At 43.9% G+C, this 24,463-nt stretch overlaps 1 protein-coding gene across 1 annotated transcript; it reads right to left on the bottom strand.

The window, feature by feature from the left end:
• Positions 1-2,008: 2,008 nt before the first annotated feature.
• ARRDC3 (arrestin domain containing 3) lies at positions 2,009-16,644 on the bottom strand. Its single transcript, XM_082252948.1, has 8 exons — positions 16,185-16,644; positions 9,531-9,612; positions 9,045-9,192; positions 8,290-8,392; positions 7,402-7,658; positions 6,462-6,621; positions 6,013-6,164; positions 2,009-3,289 (listed from the first exon to the last, which is right to left on the bottom strand). The coding sequence occupies exons 1-8, from the start codon at positions 16,462-16,464 to the stop codon at positions 3,233-3,235; spliced, it is 1,239 nt and encodes a 412-aa protein (XP_082109074.1). The 5' UTR covers positions 16,465-16,644; the 3' UTR covers positions 2,009-3,232.
• Positions 16,645-24,463: the final 7,819 nt, after the last annotated feature.

Below are 24,463 nucleotides of genomic sequence, written 5' to 3' on the forward strand. Positions count from 1 at the left end.
TGGTATAAAAGATGGTATTGATCCTTTATCGTATCCTTTAAGTGCACAAGTTCAGAATCATTATATTGTCCATTTAGTGTGGTTGAGACAAAAGGGGTTGATTTACTAAAACTGGAGAGTGCAAAATCTGGTGCAACAGTGCACAGTAGCCCAATAGCTTCTAATTTCTGCACGTTCAGTTAAGCTTTGACAATAAAACCTGGAAGCTGATTGGTTTCTTTGCAGAGCTGCAACACATTTTGCACTTCAGTTTTAGGATATCAACTGCAGTGCTGGGGGGGGGGTAGGTACAGAATTTACCAGCTACTATTAGTGGGTCTATAACTTTGGTCGAATATTTTGGCCATGGGATAATACTCACAGATTAAGTCAAAGAACTTTCAGAAATCAATCTTTTTTTCCAGCACAGCTATTAGGGCTCCTTGTACCCTCATGCCACCTGCTTAAAGCAGTGGTTTAAAAAAAAAAAAAAAATTAAATAAAATTGCCTAGCCATCTGTTTAAATGTATTTGTTGGTCCTCCTCTTGTCAGCATATGATAGATCAACTCTGCTCTCTGAGCCCACCTTTTAACTAGCTCATGTAAAAAAAAGAGAGACTAGCACCCTCTATTGTTTCTTTTCATTGGTCCTCTCTCCAAGACACCATGCCGAAATACCCTCTCTTGTTATACACTCACTTCAGTTTAGCCTTTCCTGCTGGTGAAAGCCCCTTATATTACGGGGAAGTCTCCGGCTCAAGGCAAAAGCAAGTGCTACCATGACTGTTCTCCTGCAGAGTACTCCTCGAAGTAGTCTGGATCCATTAGGTATGTGAACATTCTGGTGAGCCCCCCCCCCCCCCCCCCCCGAAGAAAAAATAAAAATACAGACAAGGTTATAAAAAAAAAATGAACATGTTTTTATTTCTTTTAAACAAGGAAGAACATCAGGAAAATGTAACATTTTCCACATAAAGTCTGCTTTAAACTGGAGCCTACAATAACATTTTTTCAGCACCAAAACAAAAACAAGTAAAAACAAAAAAACATACAAATAGCCATAGATTAGTATCTATAAGCATACATGAAATATTGCACTTTGTTTTTTTTTCTTTTCTAGAAATATGGATTTCATTCGTTTTGTTCCTAGTTAGGAAACAATCTTGAATACTGGACTACACATGAAACTGACCAGTACATTATAAAAAAAAAAAAAAGTAATAAAGAGAAAAATAATGCCTCTAAACAACAGAGTAAATAAATATTTCCACAAACTTTGCAGAAGTTTGAAGCTTTGATTTACCACATTTCATGCGATACAGTGCCAGTGGCCTCAACAATGCTAAATCTCACATACATTTGCAGTGGCTAATAATATTGGTCTACCCTAAATAGACATAACCTTTGCCTACCGATTTACAGGCAATTAGGGATTGTTCCCACTTTTATAAAACATGGAAAAAAAAAAAAAAAAAAAAAAGAATGGAACAATAGTTTTGATCAAATGAATAGAAAAACAAAAACAAAAAAACACTTAATGCTTTAATGCCAACTGATCAGCACTTGAACAGTGGAAGTTAAAGGGGGGGGGGGGAACCTTGTCAAAACTACTGTCACTTCCTCCTAAATCAGTATTATGTCAGATAGAGAAAACCAAACGTCAGATGAATCACTTAAAACGTGACTAATAAAAGGTTGTCTTCACTTTGGAAGTTTTTATTTTATTTCTTTTTTTTTTTTTCTTCTTTTTTTTTTTTTTTTATTAAATGGAACTAATTACTAGATTACTTTTAAAAGGACACTTGCAAAAAGCATGGATCAATAAATGGATGTTACTTTACCACAATACATGGTTAATTTCCTCAGCTGCTAGCCTAGGGCATTTGTAAAAACTAGGCCTAACTTTTCCATATTCGATCTCTCAAGTACAACTTGTGTTAATGAGCCGATGTCCACTTCCTATTAGAACTTAAAATGATGCAAAGTAAAAACAAAATGTCATACATCAGCACTGGTTACACATCTGCCTTCAGATTCTTAGTGAAGGCGTTGAGTGCTGATGCATCGGCTCTTCGTTGTGTCCTACAGCACAAAGTCCATTAACACTGCTCACAAAATTGCATAATTGGAATTACAAGCCCAGGTGCCCATTCCTTCCACTAAAACACCAATGTACTATTGACATGTTGAGTGCTTGTGCAGAACTACTGTTTTCTTGTGCGTCAAATCGCATTTAAACCAGGTGGGGGGGACTAAATAGAAAGAAGGATTTTGAAAGACTAGACAGCAAAAAGACATTTCGCTTTTTTCTGTGCATGTTATAAGCGAACACCACTCCGTAAACTCCCTACGTGGTACAGTGCAACATAAAAAGACACAAATAGCATTCGAAGGTTTGGCAAGTGATGAGATCTCCTGAGATTAAGTGATTTGTAGGAAGTCTGTAACAAAATCCTGCTTGGGGTGACAGCATAAAAGGCAACGTGTCTTTGAAAGAAACTAAGGTGTACAATCTTGATGACAGTCTCATGTACTTGCACCTTTTCTCCTTCTTTCTCTAACCCACTGGATTTGTTGCTATTCTAGAACAGTAGGCCGCAAAACATAACAGCAATAAGGATTGGCGTGAAGGCATTAAATGTGTGTACAGAAAATCCATTGCTGTATGCAAGCTGACGGTGATGCACATGCAGCCATACAGGACAGTACTAAGCATGTCAATATGCAGGTAGAGCCCAGGCTACAACCAAAATACAAAAACAAAAAAAAAAAAAAAAGGAAGATTAAAAAAAAAAAAAAAAATAGTGCATTTGTCATTGTATAGTCTCTCAAAGCTTTCATGTGCTTCATGGTGTGAACAACACAACCAAGCAGAGGAGGAAAAAGAAAGCTGTAGTGATTCCAAGCTGCTCTACATACACACTGAAGGTGTGCAAATTTTCAGAGTGACAGAGGAATCCTGAACCTCTGTCACTGCGTGCTGAGCATCTTGTTGCTTGACCGCGTGCTGTAGGAGACCAGCGTCTTCGTTGTGCCAACAGCAAGGCAGTCCAACTCCTGTTAGGTAAGGAGAACAAAACGTGTTACAAAGCTGCAAGCGCCAAAATCATGACCACAGGTTGATTCAGTCTGCAACTTCCATGGCGAGACTCAGACTGCGTTTCTGGGAAAGTGCGTCTCCATAATGGCTGCCTATTTTCACTGTTGGCAGTTCAGTTAGTCTATCATCAGCTGACTATTTATCAAATCTCTTCAGCGAGATGGACAGGAAGGATGGTCTTCAATGGGTTGATCTGGGTTTGGATCAACCTGTGGAGAACAAGAACGCATTTTGATCAAACTACTACAGAATTAAGTTTATCAATTGCTAAATAATTAAAAATATAATAATAATAATAATAAGCAAACAGCAAGTAAGCCTTAAAACATTCACACAGGTTGCTTTACTCAGTACAATAGGAAGGATTAAGAAACACTGCGTGAACAAGAAAATAACTGGGTGGCAAGAAAGGTTTCCTACAGCCCACTTTTCAGAAATAAGGCCTGTGTTCTATGCTTAGGATTCAACATACTTACTAAACTTTGACTTGCATTCTAAGGTGAAGATGCAAATGTTATTTATACAGTTGCATTTGTGCCCGCCTCACTTTCTGCATGTATACTGTAGGTACAGGTATTGTATTATCTTTTGAGGTTGAGGTCTCGGGGAGGGAGTAAAAGGGTTGAGTTGGGTTTGTGACTTACAGGGGGAAGAAAAAAAAAAAAAAAAAAAAACCACACCACTCCAAATTTTCACTGCTCCATGATGTTTCCAACCTCCCTCGCTGGTCTCAACGTCCTTTGCCAGCTTGATTTAATTGGCTGGTGGGGGTGGGAAGGATTGAACTCCGCCACATGCGCATGGGAGGTCATTTTTTTTGGCAATGGAGCATCCTGAGTGTACAATGACTTGCACACGTGCAGCTCAGTGTACACTCTAAAGAAGATTGTGAACAGGCAGGCAAGTGTGTGTATAGTTCCATTTTAATTCAGTAAGGTCTACCTGATACAACATCTTTTAAAATAAATCTGCAATCAATAAAATTTTTTCCCCAGATGTATATGTGAATGCAAATACAAATACACATTTTAAACATGTCTTTATATGCATGGTTTATTATTATGGATGTACATGGGGTGGAAATAATTCCTCATATAAAAAAAACACATGTTTAAAATGTATATTTGTATTCACATATACATTTGGGAAAAAATGTCTAATAGTCTTGCACAGTAGAGTCAGGGACCTATGCTTCCTGACTGACAATAACTCCCTACTAAAAATGGATAGTTTCAAACTAAAAAGAGTTCCCAGCTGATGCACTGATACAAATGTATACACAGTGGGGTTGATTTACTAAGACCCGGTTCACACTGATGCGAGTGCCGGGTTCGCATGTAATGTCGGAGCGCACTGCTCCGACATTACATGCGATCAGCTGTGCGGTGCGAGTTTAGCCATACAGTTTGTATGGCTAAATTCGCATCGCACCCGGTGCAAACACGCACAGGAGGCATTTTTGCAGCCGCATCAGGATCGGATCGCACAGCGGTTCACACTTGTGCGATCCCATCCTGTGCGAACTGCACGATCGCACTGCGATATGCGATCAAACTGGGGGTGTCGTTAAGATTACATTGACACCCCCAGCGTATCGCATATGGCAGTGTGAACTGCCGGGGGTGCGTGTGCGATGCGGGAACAGGCTGCGAATTCGCAGCCTTCCCGCATCGCAATAGTGTGACCCGAGCCTAAAGCTGGAGAGTGCAAAATCTGGTGCAGCTCTGTATGGTAGCCAATCAGCTTCTAACTTTAGCTTGTTCAATTAAGCTTTGATAATAAAAGCTGGAAGCTCATTGGTTATTATGGTATGCAGAGCTGCACCAGATTGAGTACTCCAGTTTTAGTAAGTCCCCACATAGTGTATGTAAATGACAACTTCATTACTCTTACGGATTTTGATTTTTGCCCTCAGTTACTCGAAATGGTCTGCAATGCTTAGTCTTTTTTTGTCTTAGAATAGAAACTGCCAAAGGCAACACTGGTTATTGTGCAGCAATTTCCCTGTCTGTTGAACTGAAGTGTATTAGAATGGTGTGTCCTCACACCGATCACTATACAGTAAACCCCCGCTCCATTGCGGTTCAGTTTTTGCGGTCCCGGTATATTGCGGTTTTTTTACTATATAAATCATTAAAAATGAAATATTTTTGGGTTTTCCATAGCTCTTGCTATGTCTCTCAGTATCTTTTATGTGTTTAAATGAGTTTCTATTATTTTAAAAGTGTGTTTAAAGACCTTAAAATGCTTTTACACGTACAGTGACAGTAAAAAAAAAAAAAAAAAACATGCCTACAATGCATTTTAATAGGGTTTTTCTATTTTGCGGATTTTCACTTTTCGCGGCTGGGTCCGGAACGTAACCCCCGCAATGGAGGGGGGTTTACTGTATACATCTGTACTTCAGAAAGCTTCCACTAACCTTTCAAACAGGATTTTATGAATGGGTACGTTTAGGTTAGTTAGAAAATAAACCTCCATACAGATGATGCTGTTAAACAGTAAGTTTAGGCTTTGAATTACCATAATCTCTCTAACACATGAAGGGGAACTGGCTCTTTTGAACTGGTCATTGTGCTGGCATTCCTCCTATGCTTACAAAACACAAAGCTACTTTTATTGTGCAATTTGGATTGTGACATTCTCATTAGGGTCACGGAGATGGTGGGACGTTGGTCACGTGATACGAAAGTCAGCAAGACTACAGTCAATAGCTAGTTCCCTTAAACAAGGGCTTTATTAACAATAATTTAAAGGAATTAAATTAAAATGTATTTTTTAATCTGCTCCTAATGCAAAAAAGCCAGTTTACATTCTAGTGGGCTGCTGGAACTTGACAAAAGAATGATTCACAACCCCAGAACAAAAGAATCAGTGGCATATACAATAAGAGAATTAACACATTTATTGCTTCCCAGAAGAACATGCTTACCTCTGAGTAGAGAGGAGGAGGCAAGTAACGAAATTCTTGGATATATGCAAAAAGTGGTCCTTGAAGTGCCAATTCAAAATTATCACAAATATTTGAGGATAAAAGATTTTGTCTCTGCTCTTCTGAGACTATTTCAGCATAGCTAGGGGGTGCTGGAACAAAAGAACACAATTATGTTAGGAAAAGCCCAACAAAAATAAATAAATTTAAAAACAGAAAAAACATAATAAAGAGCACCTAAGAAAGTTAAGTTTTATGTGTTTGCTACTTTTAAACCTCAGCGCTGAGCTGAACACATGCAATAGATATGATGTATTTACATTCTGGCCTCTGCCATAATACGGCATGACCATGTACACGCTTGTGACCAAAGAACAGCACGTGGAAGAATGTGATGGATTGCAACATCTGTCAGAAGAGAAAAAAGGTACACAGAATTGGGAAATTACCTTCAGGTCGTTCAGGTAGGACAAAGCCCAGCCAATTGTTCATGCTGTACTGACTGCTAACACTTGATGTCCGGCTGCCAAATGGATGCAAGGGAATTGTTCCAATGACTAGCGGTAAATTAAGGAATAAGTCCATTGCGCCGGGAATATCCACATATACCTAAAATAAAATAAAGAAAAAAAAATCAACTTAAGAGCAAGAAAACAGGTCTATTTCTTTGGCTTCTATTTTATGATTATATTTATTGGCTTCTGCGGTATCATGCTGTATGTGTCCCCACCCCATTAGATTGTAAGCTCTTCTGAGCAGGGCCCTCTAAATCCTATTGTATATGTACTGTCTCCCTCTAATATTGTAAAGCGCTGCGTAAATTGCTGGCGCTATAGAAATCCATAATAATAATAATAAACTAAAACATTCATACTTGTTCTTAGGCCCTAAGCTAGACATGGTTATTGTGCTTCGATTTTGCAGTCCATGTCTTTGAAATATGTCCAGTATAGACACACTGCGGGAATCATTTCCACCACATACACAGGCCAGTAAATCAGCAGATCAGACTAAAAATCTGCCAAAAATGTTGGTTAGTTCTTAGCATTTATTCCAAATTTCTATTGTATAGCTCAGTCTATAGAGCTTATTAGAAAGCCGTTGGGCACAAAGATCTATGAAAAAAAAAAGGAACTTGCATAGTCCAAAAGCACTAATACAGCAACCATTTATACTTGGTTTCTTTTTTTTCCCCCAGCAATAGTATTTGGCCAAAATGCGGCTAGATTAGTAAATGTAATATCACGAATGTCCAATATAAATGTACGGTTTTCATTGTAAAAGACTATTTCCTGCAGTACTAACTGGGTTGTATTTACATGGTGGGTCACTACAGCCACAATAGTATTAGGCATTTGGAAGCCATGAGCGGTATTTTGTCCCACATACCATGAGAGAATATTCCACTCGGATTATGCTGCAGTCGATGATGGATGGGGAGACTGGAGGGATTTTAAGCTGCTTGCCATTCCAGGTCTCCGTTTTTCCAGAAGACAGGGATTCTCCTCGTAAATTGGCAACAAGTTGTTTCACCTCCTTCATTTTCCCTTTGGCATAGAAAGTCTGTGTCTGATATATAGCTGCCTTAGGTACAACCATCCGGGAAGAACAATTCTCAATCTCTGCGAAGATTTGAATTGATTCACCTTCAAGAAGATAGAAATAGGATTTAGGGGGTTTGCAGTACCAGCCTGAGAGAAAATTAAAATCTTAACCCAATACATATTTTAATATTTTCTATCGGTCTTGCCTTTAAGGCTATCAGAGAGACTAAAGCCTCGTACACATGATTAGATTATCAGACTAATTTTTGTCCATTTTTTTGTTGCATGCTAGTCTCATATCGAAAGTGAAGAGGATACTTTCAAACAAAAATTTTCGTATGACAAGTCAACTTCAGAAGTGATGTCATGTGTTGAAATGGTTTTCATATGTATTCTTTCGTTTCCGAGCATGTGTAGTCTTGCTCTTACAATTTCTTTTTTCGGACGAAAACTGTACTAATTAAACGAAAATTGGGTGTTATGTTCAAGTACGATAAAAAATTGTGTAGCCTGCATATTCCGTTTTTATCGTCCCAAAATTCGCAATCGGCAGTCGAAAGCACTATACTAACGATCTGAAATATCGGCAGATCATGCGGACTAAATTTTTCTTCCGATGTTCTTATCGTGTGTACGGGCCTTAACTCATAAGGCATTGTATGCCAATCTACCCTGGTAAAACTAAAACAATGCCCAGTAAAAATAAAATACATTTCTACATAAAGGTATTTACCTGGTGTATAGCCCTTCCTTTCAATTTTGGCACTTAAGGATATTGGACCTGAGGTACAAAACCAACAACACAGCGTTTTCTCTTTTGTGCCTGCTTGTGGTGACTGCAAAAGAAAGAAAGAAAAAAAAAAAATATTCATTATTATAAATCCTGAATGTATAAAAGCAGTGACTAAAAATGACTAAAGCTGACCGGTTTAGTACTTGCGGCCTACAAAGCCATTTTTGTTAGTTGAACCAATGTAGAATGTAGTCTGCTGTGTTTTAAAGAAACTGCAATCTCTGGACATATGTCAGCTAAATGTCCATGAAGCCTGACTAAAATTAATAAGGTACTTGTGAATTTTATAAAGCTGCATTTCATTAGTCTTTAAAAAAGTTTAGAAAGCAGCTACCGCCACAACCTACAGAGAATGAAAATTCAGAATATACTCAAAATTCTCTGTGCTGGAGGTTTCCAATGTATAAATTATTCATCCAGCTCATACAAATGGTCAAGTGATTATTAACTGGCCAGCCAAACTTACAGCAGATGCCATGTTTGCTATGGTCATGAAAGCAGTATGCAGATTAGTTATAATTGCAAATATTGTTATAATGGCTGCTGAAATTAGTACACATTGTACAGTCAGAAAACATAGATTTCTAGCTGAAGTTAATGTCTAATAAAAAATTAATCTAACGTCCACTGGTGTTTTTTAAACTTAGAAAAATCTCCTTTTATAAAAAGAAACAATATATATATATATGTCTTACCAATAATGAAGGAGTGTTGATATCTATATGCTCAAACACGGTGAATTCCTTCTTTAATTTTACTGGTAGCAGCCAGGCTCTGTGCAATTCTGCTTTCACCCAATACCGTACACTACCGTGTCTCCCTTCAAATGAGGTAGCAAGTGGTCTGTACAAAAGAGGAAGGCAAAATTAGTGACGGTGCTTCAATAAGGGAACATTAAAATCCAGCTTTTTGCTGGTTCATGCAAAGCATGTTTAGTAGACAAAGCCATATAGGCAGGTGCTTTAGGTAAAAGGGTCTGAATTGTGTACATTAGAATGTACATTGTCACTGAACTGACAAAAGCAGGGCTTCTGAAAAGATATGGGACAAAGGCAGGAGTAGACCTCTGTCCTGAAACTAATATGTGGTGGCATTATCCCTTATAGTATGTGTAGGGCAGGTCAATATGCTACTGCTAGGGAGTGGTGTAGGCCAACAAAAGACTGTTAGGAGATACTTACGTCTGTGGAAGCTCGAAACTAAATGCATATTCATGGCGTCCTGAAGTAATAGTGGTCAGTCCTTCTTCTGAGTTATCATCATCTGAAAGAAAGAAAAAATACCTTCAATATTCCCATTTACCTCACCAAACATGTCTGTTCAGTTCAGTTTTACTGAATATTTACCAGAAGCTGCAAGCCATTTTATAGTTTATTTTAATAAAGCTTTTGCAACATGTTATGGTTGTATTTGAAAGACCTGCACCACATTCATGGAAACAGTGACACATTTTCCATGTAGCTTCCAAAGTATGCAACCGATTTGGGGAGTTTATATGTGTGACACTTTTACATTGTGGCGCTATGGCGGCAACAAATTCATTAAGAAATACCACCATGTCAGGCTAAGAAAAGTGGAGGTACATAGGACCTCTTCCATTTTGGGAGCACACGGTTGTGCATGTGTAAGCATTTGTCTGAAGTAACTCTGCAATGGACTTATATACACTTTACCAGGACAAAATCATTAAGACACACACCGCCATTTTGGTGATGCAAGGTGGAGGTACATAGGGCCATCTACATTCTAGAGTAAATTCATTGTGTCACATTGCGTATGTATGGTGTCGCAGACAAAATTTTATCTGGGAGGTAAATCTGCAATGAATTAATGTACACCTTACTGCGACAAATTAATTATGAAACACTGCCATGTTGGTGATACAAGGTGGAGGTACATAGGGCCTTTTCCACGTTGGAATAAATTGTGTCACACATGTAGGTTCTGTGTCGCAGACAAATTTTTATCTGAGGTAAATCTGAAATGGAATTCAGATACACTTTACTGCGACAAATTAATTAAACACTGCCATTGCAGTGATACAAGATGGGAGGTACATAGGGCCTTTTCCACGTTGGAATAAATTGTGTCACACATATAGGTACTGTGTCACAGACACATTTTTATCTGAGGTAAATCTGAAATTAATTCAGATAAACCTTACTGCGACTAAACACTGCCAATGTCAGTGATAAAAGATGGAGGTACATAGGCCTTTTCCACTTTGGAATAAATTGTGTCACATGTAGGTACTGTGTCACAGACAACATTTTATCTGAGGTAAATCTGAAATGAATTCAGATACACTTTACTGCAACAAATTAAACACTGCCATGTCAGTGATACAAGATGGAGGTACATAGGGCCTTTTCCACGTTGGAATAAATTGTGTCACGTGTAGGTACTGTGTCACAGACAACATTTTATCTGAGGTAAATCTGAAATAAATTCCTATACACCTTACTGCGACTAATTTAACACTGCCAATGTTGGTGATACAAGATGGGAGGTACATAGGGCCTTTTCCACATTGGAGTAAATTATATCACACATGTAGGTATGGTGTCCTAGACAAAATATTGCTCGAGGTAAAACTGCAACAGAATTCTATACACCTTAACATAAATCTGTCGCAAAGTTACGCCATTTGTTGCAAAGACAGGAGACAGATTCCTAACGAGTCTCTCTGACGTGCTTTATGAATTCCAGGGATCTGTACAGAACGGGTTAGTTAACCAATGCTTTTTCATCGAGAATATGAAGCAACACACAAAGTAAGATGTCTGCATGAAGTACTGTGAAACAATTTCATTATTTCACAATGTACTTGAATTTTTTCTATTTTTTTTTTTTTTTTATAAAATGTTCTGAACCAGATTCTATTGCTTAGCTAACGAGCTAAACTGGCAGAGAGAAAGAACAATGCAATTAACGAGCTAACAATAAAACCCAGTCCGTGGCTTTGAGGTCACACCCCAGCCATGGAACTGAGATATTAAGGACCTATTTGTAGTAAACAACATGACCTTCCCATGTTATCTTGGTCAATTCAGGGCACATCTTATTTTGGGTGTGTGAAGTACCGTGGAGAAAAGGCAGCTTAGCAAGTCAAACTAAAATGTGAGGAAAAATCTATATAAAAATAATGTACAAATAAATGATTCTATATTTTTAATATTTAAATATCTATACGAGTCTAAAACGACTAGGAGAATCAGCACAGATAAGGCTCGCCACCCGACTACAAAGACCACACAGTGAAGGAATTTGTCACGGTATTTTATTTTTCACATTTTATCCTCTTTATAAAGCTACAATGTGTTTTTTATATTAAAATTCAGCTTCTTTTCCCCCCCCTTTCTCTGCTGCAAAGTTTTTTTTCTTCATGCCAGCTCAGCAATCTCCTGGAAAAGAGCACTAGCGGCTGTACAGTGTGGTAAACAAGTGCTGAGCTGTCAATCACAGACAGACTCTAGCAGGAGAGGACCGGCCTGAACCGGTGCAAGCAGATCCTCAGCCAGTCCCTCATATGCATAGACATGACGTAGCTGGATGGAGAGATGGCGGAGCACAACCTAGCCTGCTGCTGCCTACTCCTTTTCCAGGCTTTCCGCCCCCTTCTTCCGGGTGTAGTAGGGACCATGCTGGGTGCTCAGCCGCAGGCAATGTGCTGCTGAGCCCCAATGGCTGCAAATTCCTTGAAAATTTTCGCCACGCTTTCCTCTGCTGCCCCGGGAAATTCTAGTGACCTCAGTCATTTTAAACAGACAAGCCTTGATTTACTAAGGAAGTCGAGGAAAGGGAAAATTCACATTGCAAAGAATACCTAATCACCTTAAAAAAAAAAAAAAAATGGATTTTTGCTTGCACGTGGATGAAGTCAGCACAACTTCACCTTATTTACTAAGCTAAGGGAAAATTCACTCTGCAAAGAATAATGAAAGAAAAAATAAATTGAATAGGATTTTTGCTCGCACATGATTGGATGATTGAAGTCAGGACAGTGTCACCTCATTCCCCAACCTAAATGAAAATTCATGAACACCCTATAATATTTTAGTAAATTAACCAAGATGAGCCCTGGCCAGGAGAAAGGGGGTGGGGGTGGGGGGGAAATGGGGCTATTTATAGACCTTCCAGGTTTCTAGAATGTTGCCTCTTGAAAAAGGGCCAGGTTGTGTCTACTCTGGCAAACTTCCAATTGGGTAAAAGGGACTGTAGAGTCTGAAAAGCCCCCCCCCCCCCCTTCTATTTTAGATTTTTTTTATATTAAATAAATATTTAAAAAATTGTTATATTATAGTATTCATTACTACTTTATTAGTTTATTATATAAAATATGAATTTTTTTTGTTTTCTAATTAGCCATGTGTTCACCACCAGTCTCCATGTGCTATATAGCCAGCTCTGGGGGGCACACTATTCCCTTACAAGATATATACCTCTAAAGGGGGGGGGGGCACACTATTCCCTTACAAGATATATACCTCTAAGGGGGACAGGGGCACACCATTCCATTACAAGATATATACCTCTAAAGGGGGGGGGGGGCACACTATTCCCTTACAAGATATATACCTCTAAGGGGGGGGGGGCACACTATTCCCTTACAAGATATATACCTCTAAGGGGGACAGGGGCACACCATTCCATTACAAGATATATACCTCTAAAGGGGGGGGGGGGGGCACACTATTCCCTTACAAGATATATACCTCTAAGGGGGACAGGGGCACACCATTCCATTACAAGATATATACCTCTAAAGGGGGGGGGGCACACTATTCCCTTACAAGATATATACCTCTAAGGGGGGGGGGGGCACACTATTCCCTTACAAGATATATACCTCTAAGGGGGGCAGGGGCACACCATTCCATTACAAGATATATACCTCTAAGGGGGGCAGGGGCACACCATTCCATTACAAGATATATACATCTAAGGGGGGGGGGGCACATTATTCCCTTACAAGATATATACCTCTAAGGGGGGCAGGGGCACACCATTCCATTACAGGATATATACCCCTAAAGGGGGGGGGGGGAGCACACTATCCCCTTATAAGATCTTCTAAGGGGGGGGGGGCACACTATTCCCTTACAAGATATATACCGCTAAGGGGGGCAAGATCCTTACAAGATCTAAAACTCTGGGGGCACAAGCTGCACCCCCCCCCCCCCAAATTTAATGCAGATAAGGCACCCCAAGTGAATGTAATGACCACCTTAATCAGCCATTGAACCTGTGTAATTAATACATGTTCAGTTTTAAAGGGATGAGTCGGCAATCCTATGTGTATGGTATATAGCCGACACAGGGTTGCCAGGGCTTGCTGGAACTTGTAGTTCCTCACCTATTGAAAAGCAATTGATTGCTGCTGCAGTTCTCATTAAAGAATGCCAGTCTTTACACACATTCCATAGACATTTGATTGCTTGTTTTTTTTTTTTTTTTTTTTTTAAATAACGATATTTATACAAAGTGCACTGTAACTGACAACACAGGCAGCTAGATGCTGAACATGGCGACTTGTTGCAGTCCTAGGGGACTTTATTTTACTGTATAACAGGAATTGCCATGCCGGTGACTGCCCCCTCCCCTAGCCCTCCTGTACCATATAAAGGACTCTTCCCATTACAGCACATGCTGCCCTTCTAGGACACGCTGTGCAGAGCGGCACGGGTTAACCAGCCTACACAGCCACAGGCCATGCCCACCTCCTTCCACCTGTTCCCCGGGTGCCCTAAGCAACAGGGGCGAGCCAATCAGAAAACGCTGCCATCACCTTGGCAACAGCCTAACAAAAGCTCAGACACCAATAAGCGGAGGGCTGGGTGCGGCTTGGCTCTCCCCCCTCCCAGCGGATCACCAAGCTTGTGTGAGAGTCGCCTGCCGAGCTACACGTAACAGGAGACAAGCGAAACTAACCCCTTCGCTGCCACAGCCTCCAACTTCTCCATGGCTTCAGGATAAGCCTGTATAGCGCCAACATACGCTGTGGTGATCACTGATCTGTATTCCATTACACACACACACACATATACAGACGAGGTTTTATCTCAGCACACACTATCTGCCCTATATTAGTGATTGCAATGCAGGGGGGGGGGGGGCAATGCCTGGAGTCTGATCGGGCATGACAGCAGCCATGGTCAGCACAAGCCAGGCAGTGATCAGGTCTAGCTGGCAGTTTGTGTAGATGGCATCTCTGCCTGCATTTTTCTGATCTATGTATGTAGGTCTGTCTGTCTGTATGTATGCCATTCTCTTCTGGAAGATATGAAGTCATCGGCACCACCTGACAGCAGAGCAGCCAATGAGCGACGTGCAGAGGAGGCTCCCCCTCCCACTCCCAGCTCTCTCCACTGACACCACTAGCCCAAAACAGGATTGAACCGCTTCTAACAAAGGCAGCCTGAAACTTCAGAAAAACAAGATGATGATTCCTACCCCCCCCACCCCACCCCCTCCTTCCTTCCCATCTACTAACTGTAGATTATGGGATACCAGCCTGCACCCAGCACCATGGGGGGGTCATTACCAATATACAGCTCATTCACCTCCTATACAAAGTTATGATGGAGATCAGCTGGGATCCACTTTGCCAGATCACCTGGACACAGATCTGCATGCATTGATGCAATAACATGTAATCCAGCCTGCATACATTTATACATTACATGTATGGGGGGGGGGGGGGGGGAATCTACCATTATACAACCCCCACTTACAAAAGTTATAATGGAGATGATCAGATCAGGTGTGCCTCCTATGTCCTGATAACAGATCCTTAATGTCATGCTGCACTAACATCTATACATTGTATTGTAAGCCACTGATTCTGCACACATTGGGGGTCTTTATACAACCCCCCCCCCCTCTGCAAAAGTTATGCTGGAGATGATAAGAAGTGCTCCTTATATCATGATCTCACAGATCTGCATGCAATGCGGCAACAACATTTATAACTAACAATATATAAATCTATATCAATGTAACACACTGATCCTGCACACATTGAGGGGATCTACAATTATACAACCCCCAATTATGGAAATTATCAGATCAGATGTAGTCTGCTCACCTGGACACATATCTGCATGCCTATTCATCCTGTACCCATCACCCCAGCAGTATTGGGGTCCATCCACCATTATGTAGCACACACCACTTCCCAGCAGTATTGGGGTCCATCTACCATTATGTAGCACACACACTTCCCAGCAGTATTGGGGTCCATCTACCATTATGTAGCACACACACTTCCCAGCAGTATTGGGGTCCATCTACCATTATGTAGCACACACACTTACAATGGAGAGGAGATGTGCCTCATTCTAGTCTCATCACATAGAGATACATACAACATGTATACATTGTAAGCAATGCACCCCAGCAGTATTGGGGGAATCTTCTGCCATTATGCAGCACACACACCCACAAAAGTTATGGTGGAGATGAGCAGAGCTCCTTCCATCCTGAGCTCACAATCAGAGACAGGGCATGCTACAATAAGAAGCACCCCCAGCAGTATTGGGGATCACCTACAGAAGTTATGATGGAGGTGAGCAGAGCTTCTTCTAGTCTGACACCTGTGCACACAGATCTGCATGCCATGCTGCAATACCATGCCCCCCACTCCATCCTGCACCCATCACCCCCTGCTAGCAGTACTGGGGGGCATCATGCACCCCCCCCCTTCCCCTATACAGAAGTTGTGCAGTATGGGGATCACAGGTCACCTGATGACTTGCTATGCTGGGATAATGGCAGCCTATACATGGCTAGCTGTCAGTGTCAGTAATAATGATTATTGGGGTGCAGGGACTGACCTCTCTCGTGTCCGATGAGGATGTCTTTGTGATTGAAGTATTCCACCTCCTCGGTGTAGTTCTGGGTGTAGGCAGTATTAGATCCAGCATTCCTGGACTCCGTCCACCGGACTTTGGCATGTCCCCGGGCATGGATCTTCAGAGACTTCACCCGGATCTCCCCGGTCACCTCCAGATTCACCTTCCCTGAGACGGTGTCCCCGCTGGAATAGACGGGGACATGGCTGCCGTTCAGACAGTCGTAGCTTATGGTCAGACTCTTCACCTTCCCCAGCACCATGATTGGAAGGATGTATAAAAAATAGAGATGCGCCGATGAATGGGCGAGGATCTCATACAGAGTATTGCACTGGTTTAGGGGGGGATGGGGGAGCCTTGCAGTAAGGCAGGGTCAGTGCAGGCCGGTCATTGGGGGAGCTGTGCTCTTCTCTCTGGTCTCTCTACAAAGACGGCTGTCTGCAGTGTGCCGGTTCACTTTATCAACAGCTTTGTGAAAAACAAGCCTACTGCGCATGCGCCCCGGCTCTGACACCTCTCCCTCACCCCTCCTAGCCTGCTCTAGAGCCCCTTCTTCTAGAAAACTTTATAGGACGTGCCCTGGGTTTTTGCTGCTGTTTATTCAGCAATTGCAGATTTCTCAGGCTGGCTGTGCAGTCATACATGGCTTCATGTCTGTAGAGGAAGGGAGAAGCTTCCAATACAGCAGAGGTGATAGGGAAATTGCAGTCTTTCTATGGTGTTCACATAGGTCTCTGGGAACATCCAGCTCCTAGGGTTTAGGTGAGAGGGCCCATGTGGCCCCTAAGCCTCCCTCCTACAATCGCTCCTGACCTCTGAGCCCCCCCTCTGCAGTTCCCCCTGGCCCTTGTGGTCACTGAGCCCCCCCCCCCCGAAATCTCTTCTGGTCCATGCGGGTCATACCACCTGCAATCCCCCCTCTGCCCATGCAGCCCCTGAGTCTCTGGTATTCAATCCCCCCTGGCCCATGCAGCCTCTGAGCCTCCGATATTCAATCCCCCCTGGCCCATGCAGCCCCTAAGCCTCCAATATTCAATCCCCACTGGCCCATGCAGCCCCTGAGCTTCCCCACCTGCAATCCCCCCTCTGCCCATGCAGCCCCTGAGTCTCCGATATTCAATCCCCCCTGGCCCATGCAGCCACTGAGACTCCCCGCCTGCAATCCCCCCTGGCCCATGCAGCCCCTGAGTCTCCGATATTCAATCCCCCCTGGCCCATGCAGCCACTGAGACTCCCCGCCTGCAATCCCCCCTGGCCCATGCAGCCCCTGAGACTCCCCGCCTGCAATCCCCCCTGGCCCATGCAGCCCCTGAGCCTCCAATATTCAATCTTCCCTCTGCCCATGCAGCCCCTGAGTCTCTGGTATTCAATCCCCCCTGGCCCATGCAGCCCATGCAGCCCCTGAGCCTCCGATATTCAATCCCCCCTGGCCCATGCAGCCCCTGAGCCAGTGCTGTATCTTGGCCTAGGCCAACAAGGCCCAGGCCTAGGGCAGCACTTTGCAGGGGGGCAGAAAAAAAGCTGACCGGACTGCACTGATATGCTGCCCTGATATGTTGCACTGATGGGCACTAATAGACTGCACTGATGGCCACTGATGAGGCAGGACTGACGAGCTACACTGATAGGGCTGCACTGATGGGCACTGATATGATGCACTGATAGGCTGCACTAATGGGCACTGAGAGGCTGCACCGGTGGCCACTGATGAGGCTGCACTGATGGTCAGTAATGAGGCTGCACTGATGAGCACTGATAAGGCTGCACTGATGGATACTGATGAAGCTGAACTTCTGGGAACTGATGAGGCTGCACTGATGGGCACTGATTTACTGTGGTTGTGGTCTGTGATTTACAGATGACAGGGCGGATCATAGACAAGATAGAGTGTGACCTTTACAGGAAGGGGTGGGTCATATTTAAATTAGGGGTGCCCCAGATTAGTCAGGCCTAGGGCAGCACAAAACCTAAATACACCACTGCCCTGAGCCTCCGATATTCAATCCCCCCAGGCCCATGCAGCCCCTGAGACTCCCCGCCTGCAATCCCCCCTGGCCCATGCAGCCCCTGAGCCTCCGATATTCAATCCCCCCAGGCCCATGCAGCCCCTGAGACTCCCCGCCTGCAATCCCCCCTGGCCCATGCAGCCCCTGAGCCTCCGATATTCAATCCCCCCAGGCCCATGCAGCCCCTGAGACTCCCCGCCTGCAATCCCCCCTGGCCCATGCAGCCCCTGAGCCTCCGATATTCAATCCTCCCTCTGCTCATGCAGCCCCTGAGTCTCTGGTATTCAATCTCCCCTGGCCCATGCAGCCCCTGAGCCTCCAATATTCAATCCCCTCTAGTCCATGCAGCCCCTGAGTCTCTGCTATTCAATCCCCCCTGGCCAATGCAGCCCCTGAGACTCCCCGCCTGCAATCCCCTCTGGTCCATGCGGCCCCTGAGCTTCCCCACCTGCAATCCCCCCTCTGCCCATGCAGTCCCTGAGTCTCCCCACCTGCAATCCCCCCTCTGCCCATGCAGCCCCCGAGCCTCCCCACCTACAACCCCCCCCCCCCCTCTGCCTATGCAGCCCCTGAGACTCTTACATTTAATCCCCCCGGCCCATGCAGCCCCTGAGCCACTTCACCTGAAACTCCCTCATCCCATGCAGCCCCTGAGCCTCCCCACCTGCAACCCCCCCCCCCTTGCCCATGCAGCCCCTGAGCCTCCCCACCTACCATACCCCCTCTGCCCATGCAGCCCCTGAGCCTCCCACATTCAATACCCCCTGGCCCATGCAGCTCCTGAGCCACTTCACCTGAAACTTTCTCTGCCCATGCAGCACCTGACCCACTTCACCTGCAACCCCCCTCTGCCCATGCAGCCCCTTGAGCCTCCCCACTTGCAACCCCCTCTGCCCATGCAGCTCCTGAGCCTCCCCACCTGCAACCCCTGAGCCTCCCCTCCCTGTGTGCTATGTAGTGTACAGTGCTGACCAGCTGGTTACACCCCATTGTTCTTTTTTCTTTATTTTTTTCTTTCAAAATGATAGGAATGTCACAAAATAAAATTCAGTTCACATTTCTTCATCACAGCCCATTTTTGATGCAGTGTAGTGCATTGGGACTTCCTGCAATGAGAAAAAGTAGTGCATGTCCCTACAAGTCCTACCCAACTTTCCCATTCTATGTAATTTTAAGAGTTGGTTCACACTATGGCGACACGACTCTGTACTACTTCGGGGGTGACTTGTGAAGTCCAGTGCGGCGCGACTTGCACGGACTTCATATAATGAATGTCTATGCAAGTCGCTCCGAGGTCGCCCCAAAGTACTACAGGACCCTTTTTCTAAGTCAGAGCGACTTGTGTCGCTCCTATTAGAACGGGTCCTGTACCAGTCAATGGACCGCGAGGGACCGCGACTTGTCAGGCTGATAAGTTACGCTGGTGTGAATCGAGTCTAAAGAGGAGCTTCAGTCATTTTTGTGTTTATTAACAACTTCTGGATTGGAATAATTTGCCCCCTTAATGACCAGGCCATTTTTTTGTGATTCAGCAATGCGTTACTTTAACAAACAATTTACGCGGGCATGCAATGCTGTACCTAAATAAAATTTATGTCCCTTTTTCCCCACAAAAAGAGCTTTCTTTTGGTGGTATTTGATAACCTGTGCGATTTTTATTTTTTTGCGCTATAAACGAAAAAAGAGCGACAATTCTGAAAAAAAATATATATTTTACATTCTGCTATATGACATTCCTCCCAAAAAAAAATTTAAAAATCTAAATTTTTTAACAATTTAGGCCAATTTGTTTTCTGCTACATATTTTTGGCAAAAAAAAAAATCAAAAAATCACAATAGGCGTATTTTGATTGATTTGCGCAAAAGTTATCGCGTCTACAAACTACAGGAAAGATGTATGTAATTTTTATTGTTTTTTTTTTTTTTTTTAACTAGTAATGGCAGCGATTTTTAGTGGGACTGCGACCTTGCGGCGGACAGATCGGACCCCTAACTGACATTTTTGACACTTTTGGGGGGACCAGTGATGTTACTACAGTAATCAATGCTAAAAATATGCACTGTTACTGTAATAATGACACTGGCAGGGAAGGGGTTAACACTGGGTGATCAAGGGGTTAAATGTGAGCCTTGGTGAGTGATTCTAACTGTAGGGGGGCGGGACTTGTGAAATGATCACAGAGACCTGTGTTCCTATATAGCAGGATCACAGGAGCTCTGTGATCATTCCAGAGAGAAGAACGGTCAGCTGTGTTTACAACAGCTGCCCATCCTTCTCTCTCAGCGGGGAACGATCACGGGTGTCAGGCGGCAATCAGAGCCACATGTCCCGTGCATTGGAGTCCCCGCTGCCGAGTGGGGCGGGAGCGCGCCATCGGCGGCGCGCACTCGTACCCTAGCTGCACACGCGCGACCGATGTATACCTACGTCGGTTTGCGCAGGAGGGGCTGCTTGCCGCAGTATAACTTAAGTGGTTAAAAGTCAGCAGCTACCAAAACTGTAGCTGTTGACTTTTAATAAACAGACACTCTCCTGTTCCACGATCCAGCGCTGTGCTCACCCGATCCATCTCTTCCCTCCGTCTTCTTTCCCCCAGTGTCGGCACCTCAACTATGGGCACCCAGCTGGGTGACAGCTTTGCGGCTTCACAGCTGGGTGCCCCCTGTGCATGCAGGAGCCGTGAATGGTCCCCCAGTCTTCTGGAACCTGTAACAAGTCCCATGTGACTGCTGGGAGGGAGGGGAGAGGAGAACTTCTGCTCGGATTGCCTAGTCAAACCCCCCTTCCACCAAAAAAAAAAGTGCCATTTGGGGAAGAGGAGGGCCTAAAGCAGAACTTTCCCTTTTGGGTGGTGCTCAACTTTAAGTATGAGGCCAAAAACATAGCTCCTCACCAGGGCTGGCCCGAGACATTGTGCTGCCTGGGTCCAAGAATCAAATGCTCCCCCCCCCCAAAAAAAAAAAAATCATGCCCATCAAAGGGCGTGAGCAGGTGGGCCAGGCACGAGGCCAGCTGCATCCACTCCTCCAGTTCCACCCAATAGAAATGCAAGCTGTGCCCGAACATCGGCTGCTGGCAGAGCCGGTGGGAAAGGGATCTTTGCTCCCCTGTGGGTTCCCCGCCCCGGCAGTACACACACCTGAGCTCTTCATGTGCGCTCGGATGTTTACCAGCCGGGGTTAGACTGTGTGTGAGCACCCTCCTGCCTGGCAACCATGAGTGTGTGTGTTGAGGGCAGCAGGGTGGCATTGGAGCGGCCCAGGGGGGCAGTTGTCACACACAAAACTGCGTAGGGCCAGCCCTGCTCCTCACGGTCTCAAATTTGGAGGGATGCTCCCTCTTTTGAAACAAAGTCCCTCTGTCCCTCGCTTATCCTCATTTGTCCATTTTGGTCTGATGTATAGACCTGCATAAATATTTTTTTCTTTATTACAGATACTTATATAGCACCATCAATGAACACAGCGCCATGCATATATATATTGTATATTCACATTAGTCCCTGCCCTCAAGGAGCTTACAATCTATGGTCTCTATGTTGAGGTTTACACTGAATGCTGCTTTGAAATTGTGGGACTTCACTTGAAATTAAACGATTTCAAAGCCGCATGTCAGTGTAACTTCAGGTGTGACTTGGCTGACCTCTACGATTTCATGCAAGTCGCACATGAAATCGCCAAAAGTAGTGCACTACTTTTTCAAATCGGTGCGGCGTGGCAAAGTCGGCATTGCACCAATCTTAACAGTTTTTTACCAACAATAGGGTGCAACTTGTCATGCAATTTAACAAGTCGCAGAGGTGTGAACGGGGGCTTATACACTGTAAGGGCCAATGTAGACAGGAGCCAATTAACCTATCAGCATGTCTTTGGAGTGTGGGAGGAAACCCACACAGGCACAGGGTGAGCATGCAAACTCAATCAAAGATCAATGTGCTAGGTCCAAATCTTTGGGCTGCACAACCGAGCGCAATAGGCTGCGCACACCTATGATGGTAATGAACTGTAAAGATAAATAAAATTAATTAAATAACACTTACCCTACAAACGAGACCTTCCAGCATCACTCCTGCAGGCGCATCCATCTTCACCCGGTCTTCCAGGTTCACGCGCGTCGGTCGTTTGATTTTCTGGGCCGTGATGACATCACTCCTGCGCATGCGACATAGTAGCATGATGCTCTCTGGATTCACAGCACACTAAAGCCTTGTACATGTGCTATGAGTAAGGCTACGGCCAAAACACGTTTTGCCACGTTGTGCCGTGCTGTCACGCTGGAATAAGTTGCATCTGTCAGTCAGCAGCTCTCCACTCTGCCTCCTCCTTGCTCATTGGAACTCTGAACTGTGGAGGTTGGGAGTGGCCGGCTCAAGCTCTCAGCGACTCGCTGAGAGGCTGAGCTGGGTGTAAGTCCAGGCTGAGAGGGCTGAGCCGGGTGTCAGTCCAGGTACCTGGCGGATCCCGACTTCCATTGTCGTGATGACGCGGTGCCTAGACTGACATCTGTGACGTCAGCAGAGAGCAGACTTGAGTCCGCTTTCTGCTTAAAACGGGTCACAGGAGTACAAAACGTATTGCACTCCTATGATCCATAGGAGATGTAGAGCCAAACAAGCTTTGGCTGTACATCTCCTTAAATCAGACGCTGCTATTCTCTAGATGGCGCAAGCTCAAGCTTTTTCAAAGGCGCCTACAGGCAAGACATTTTTTAGTCTTACCTGTAGGGTAAAGTCACATTTTTGACTTTACTACTGCTTAAAAAAAAATGCTCAATCTGTCCTCGAAAGCCTGGTTCAAACCTATGCGTTTTTCTTTGCGTTGTCAGTTTTACTACAGTCCATTTACCATGGGTTTTCGGTGCCACGTTCAAATCTAGATCTGTTATCCAACCCTGCATTTTTTGGAAAGGGTCAGAGACTTTTTTTTCCTGCAGCAGGCTATGTTTTTGGTTCCATAGACTTCAATGGAAATGCAGCGGAAACACATCGAAAGTGCATAAAAATGCATTGCTTGTGGTTTTGATGTGTTTCTGCTGGTTTCTCCTGCAAGACAACAGACACCTCTCAAAAATGCAAAATGCATTGAAAACGCAATAAAAACCACCAAAGACGAGTGAAAAAAAAAACACAAAACGTACCCGGAAAATGAATTCCAGTTGATGCATTTTTTGGGTGCGTTTTGCGTTTTTTTAACAGGCATTTTCAATGCATTTTGCATTTTTGGGAGGTATCTGTTGTTTTGCAGGAGAAGCCAGCAAAAACGCAGCAGAAACATAAAAAACGCAAGCACTGCATATTGATGCATTTCCGCTGAGTTTCCATTCAAGTCTATGGAACCAAAAACGCAACCTGCTGCGGGAAAAAAGTCCCTTGACCCTTTGTAAAAAACACACTGGTGCAAAATGCAGAGATGTGAACATGACCCATAGGAAACCATGTTAAATGGAATGTAGTATGTTTATGCAAAACTGAAAACGCACAGAAAAAACACATAGGTGTGAACCAGGCCTAATGGCACATTGGAAACTATTCTGAACAGTACATTCTGCCTATCATCTGTATAAACCTGCTCCAAGGAACAACTGAAAAGGTAAGAAATATTTTATAAAAATTATTTTAGGTATGTTGTGTAAATGAAAACCCATTACAAACATATAGTTGGGGGGTTCTCAAATTTGACTGCAAGTGTGGAAAGAACAACTTTAATTTTTAGTGAAGTTGTTCTTTATAGCTTTCCTCTTCAATGTAACATGCATAGGAAAATACTTGTCTTCAGCCCTGCTCCAAAGATCTTCAGTGTGTAGCTCTGCCCAGCACTCAACAGCCTTAAAGTTGCAGCCGGCTCTGCACCTACTGTGCACCATGGTCTCATCTATTTTTATGACTGCTCCATGGTGGACACTGCCATCCACAGGCATATTGCTCAGTAGTGAGGTCCGTGGTCTTATCTGTTCCTATGATGGCTCCATGGTGGACACTGCCATCCACAGGCATATGGCTCAGTAGAGAGGTCCGTGCTCTTTTCTGTTCCTATGATGGCTCCATGGTGGACACTGCCATCTACAGGCATATGGCTCAGTAGTGAGGTCCATGGACTCATCTGTTCCTATGATGGCTCTATGGTGGACACTGCCATCCACAGGCGTATGGCTCAATAGTGAGGTCCATGGTCTCATCTGTTCCTATGATGGCTCCATGGTAGGCACTGCCACCCACAGGCGTTTGGCTCAGTAGTAAGGTCCATTGTCTTATCTGT

Source organism: Pelophylax lessonae (assembly GCF_965119305.1).
Source record: "Pelophylax lessonae genome assembly, chromosome: 1".
Taxonomy (NCBI): Eukaryota; Metazoa; Chordata; class Amphibia; order Anura; family Ranidae; genus Pelophylax; species Pelophylax lessonae.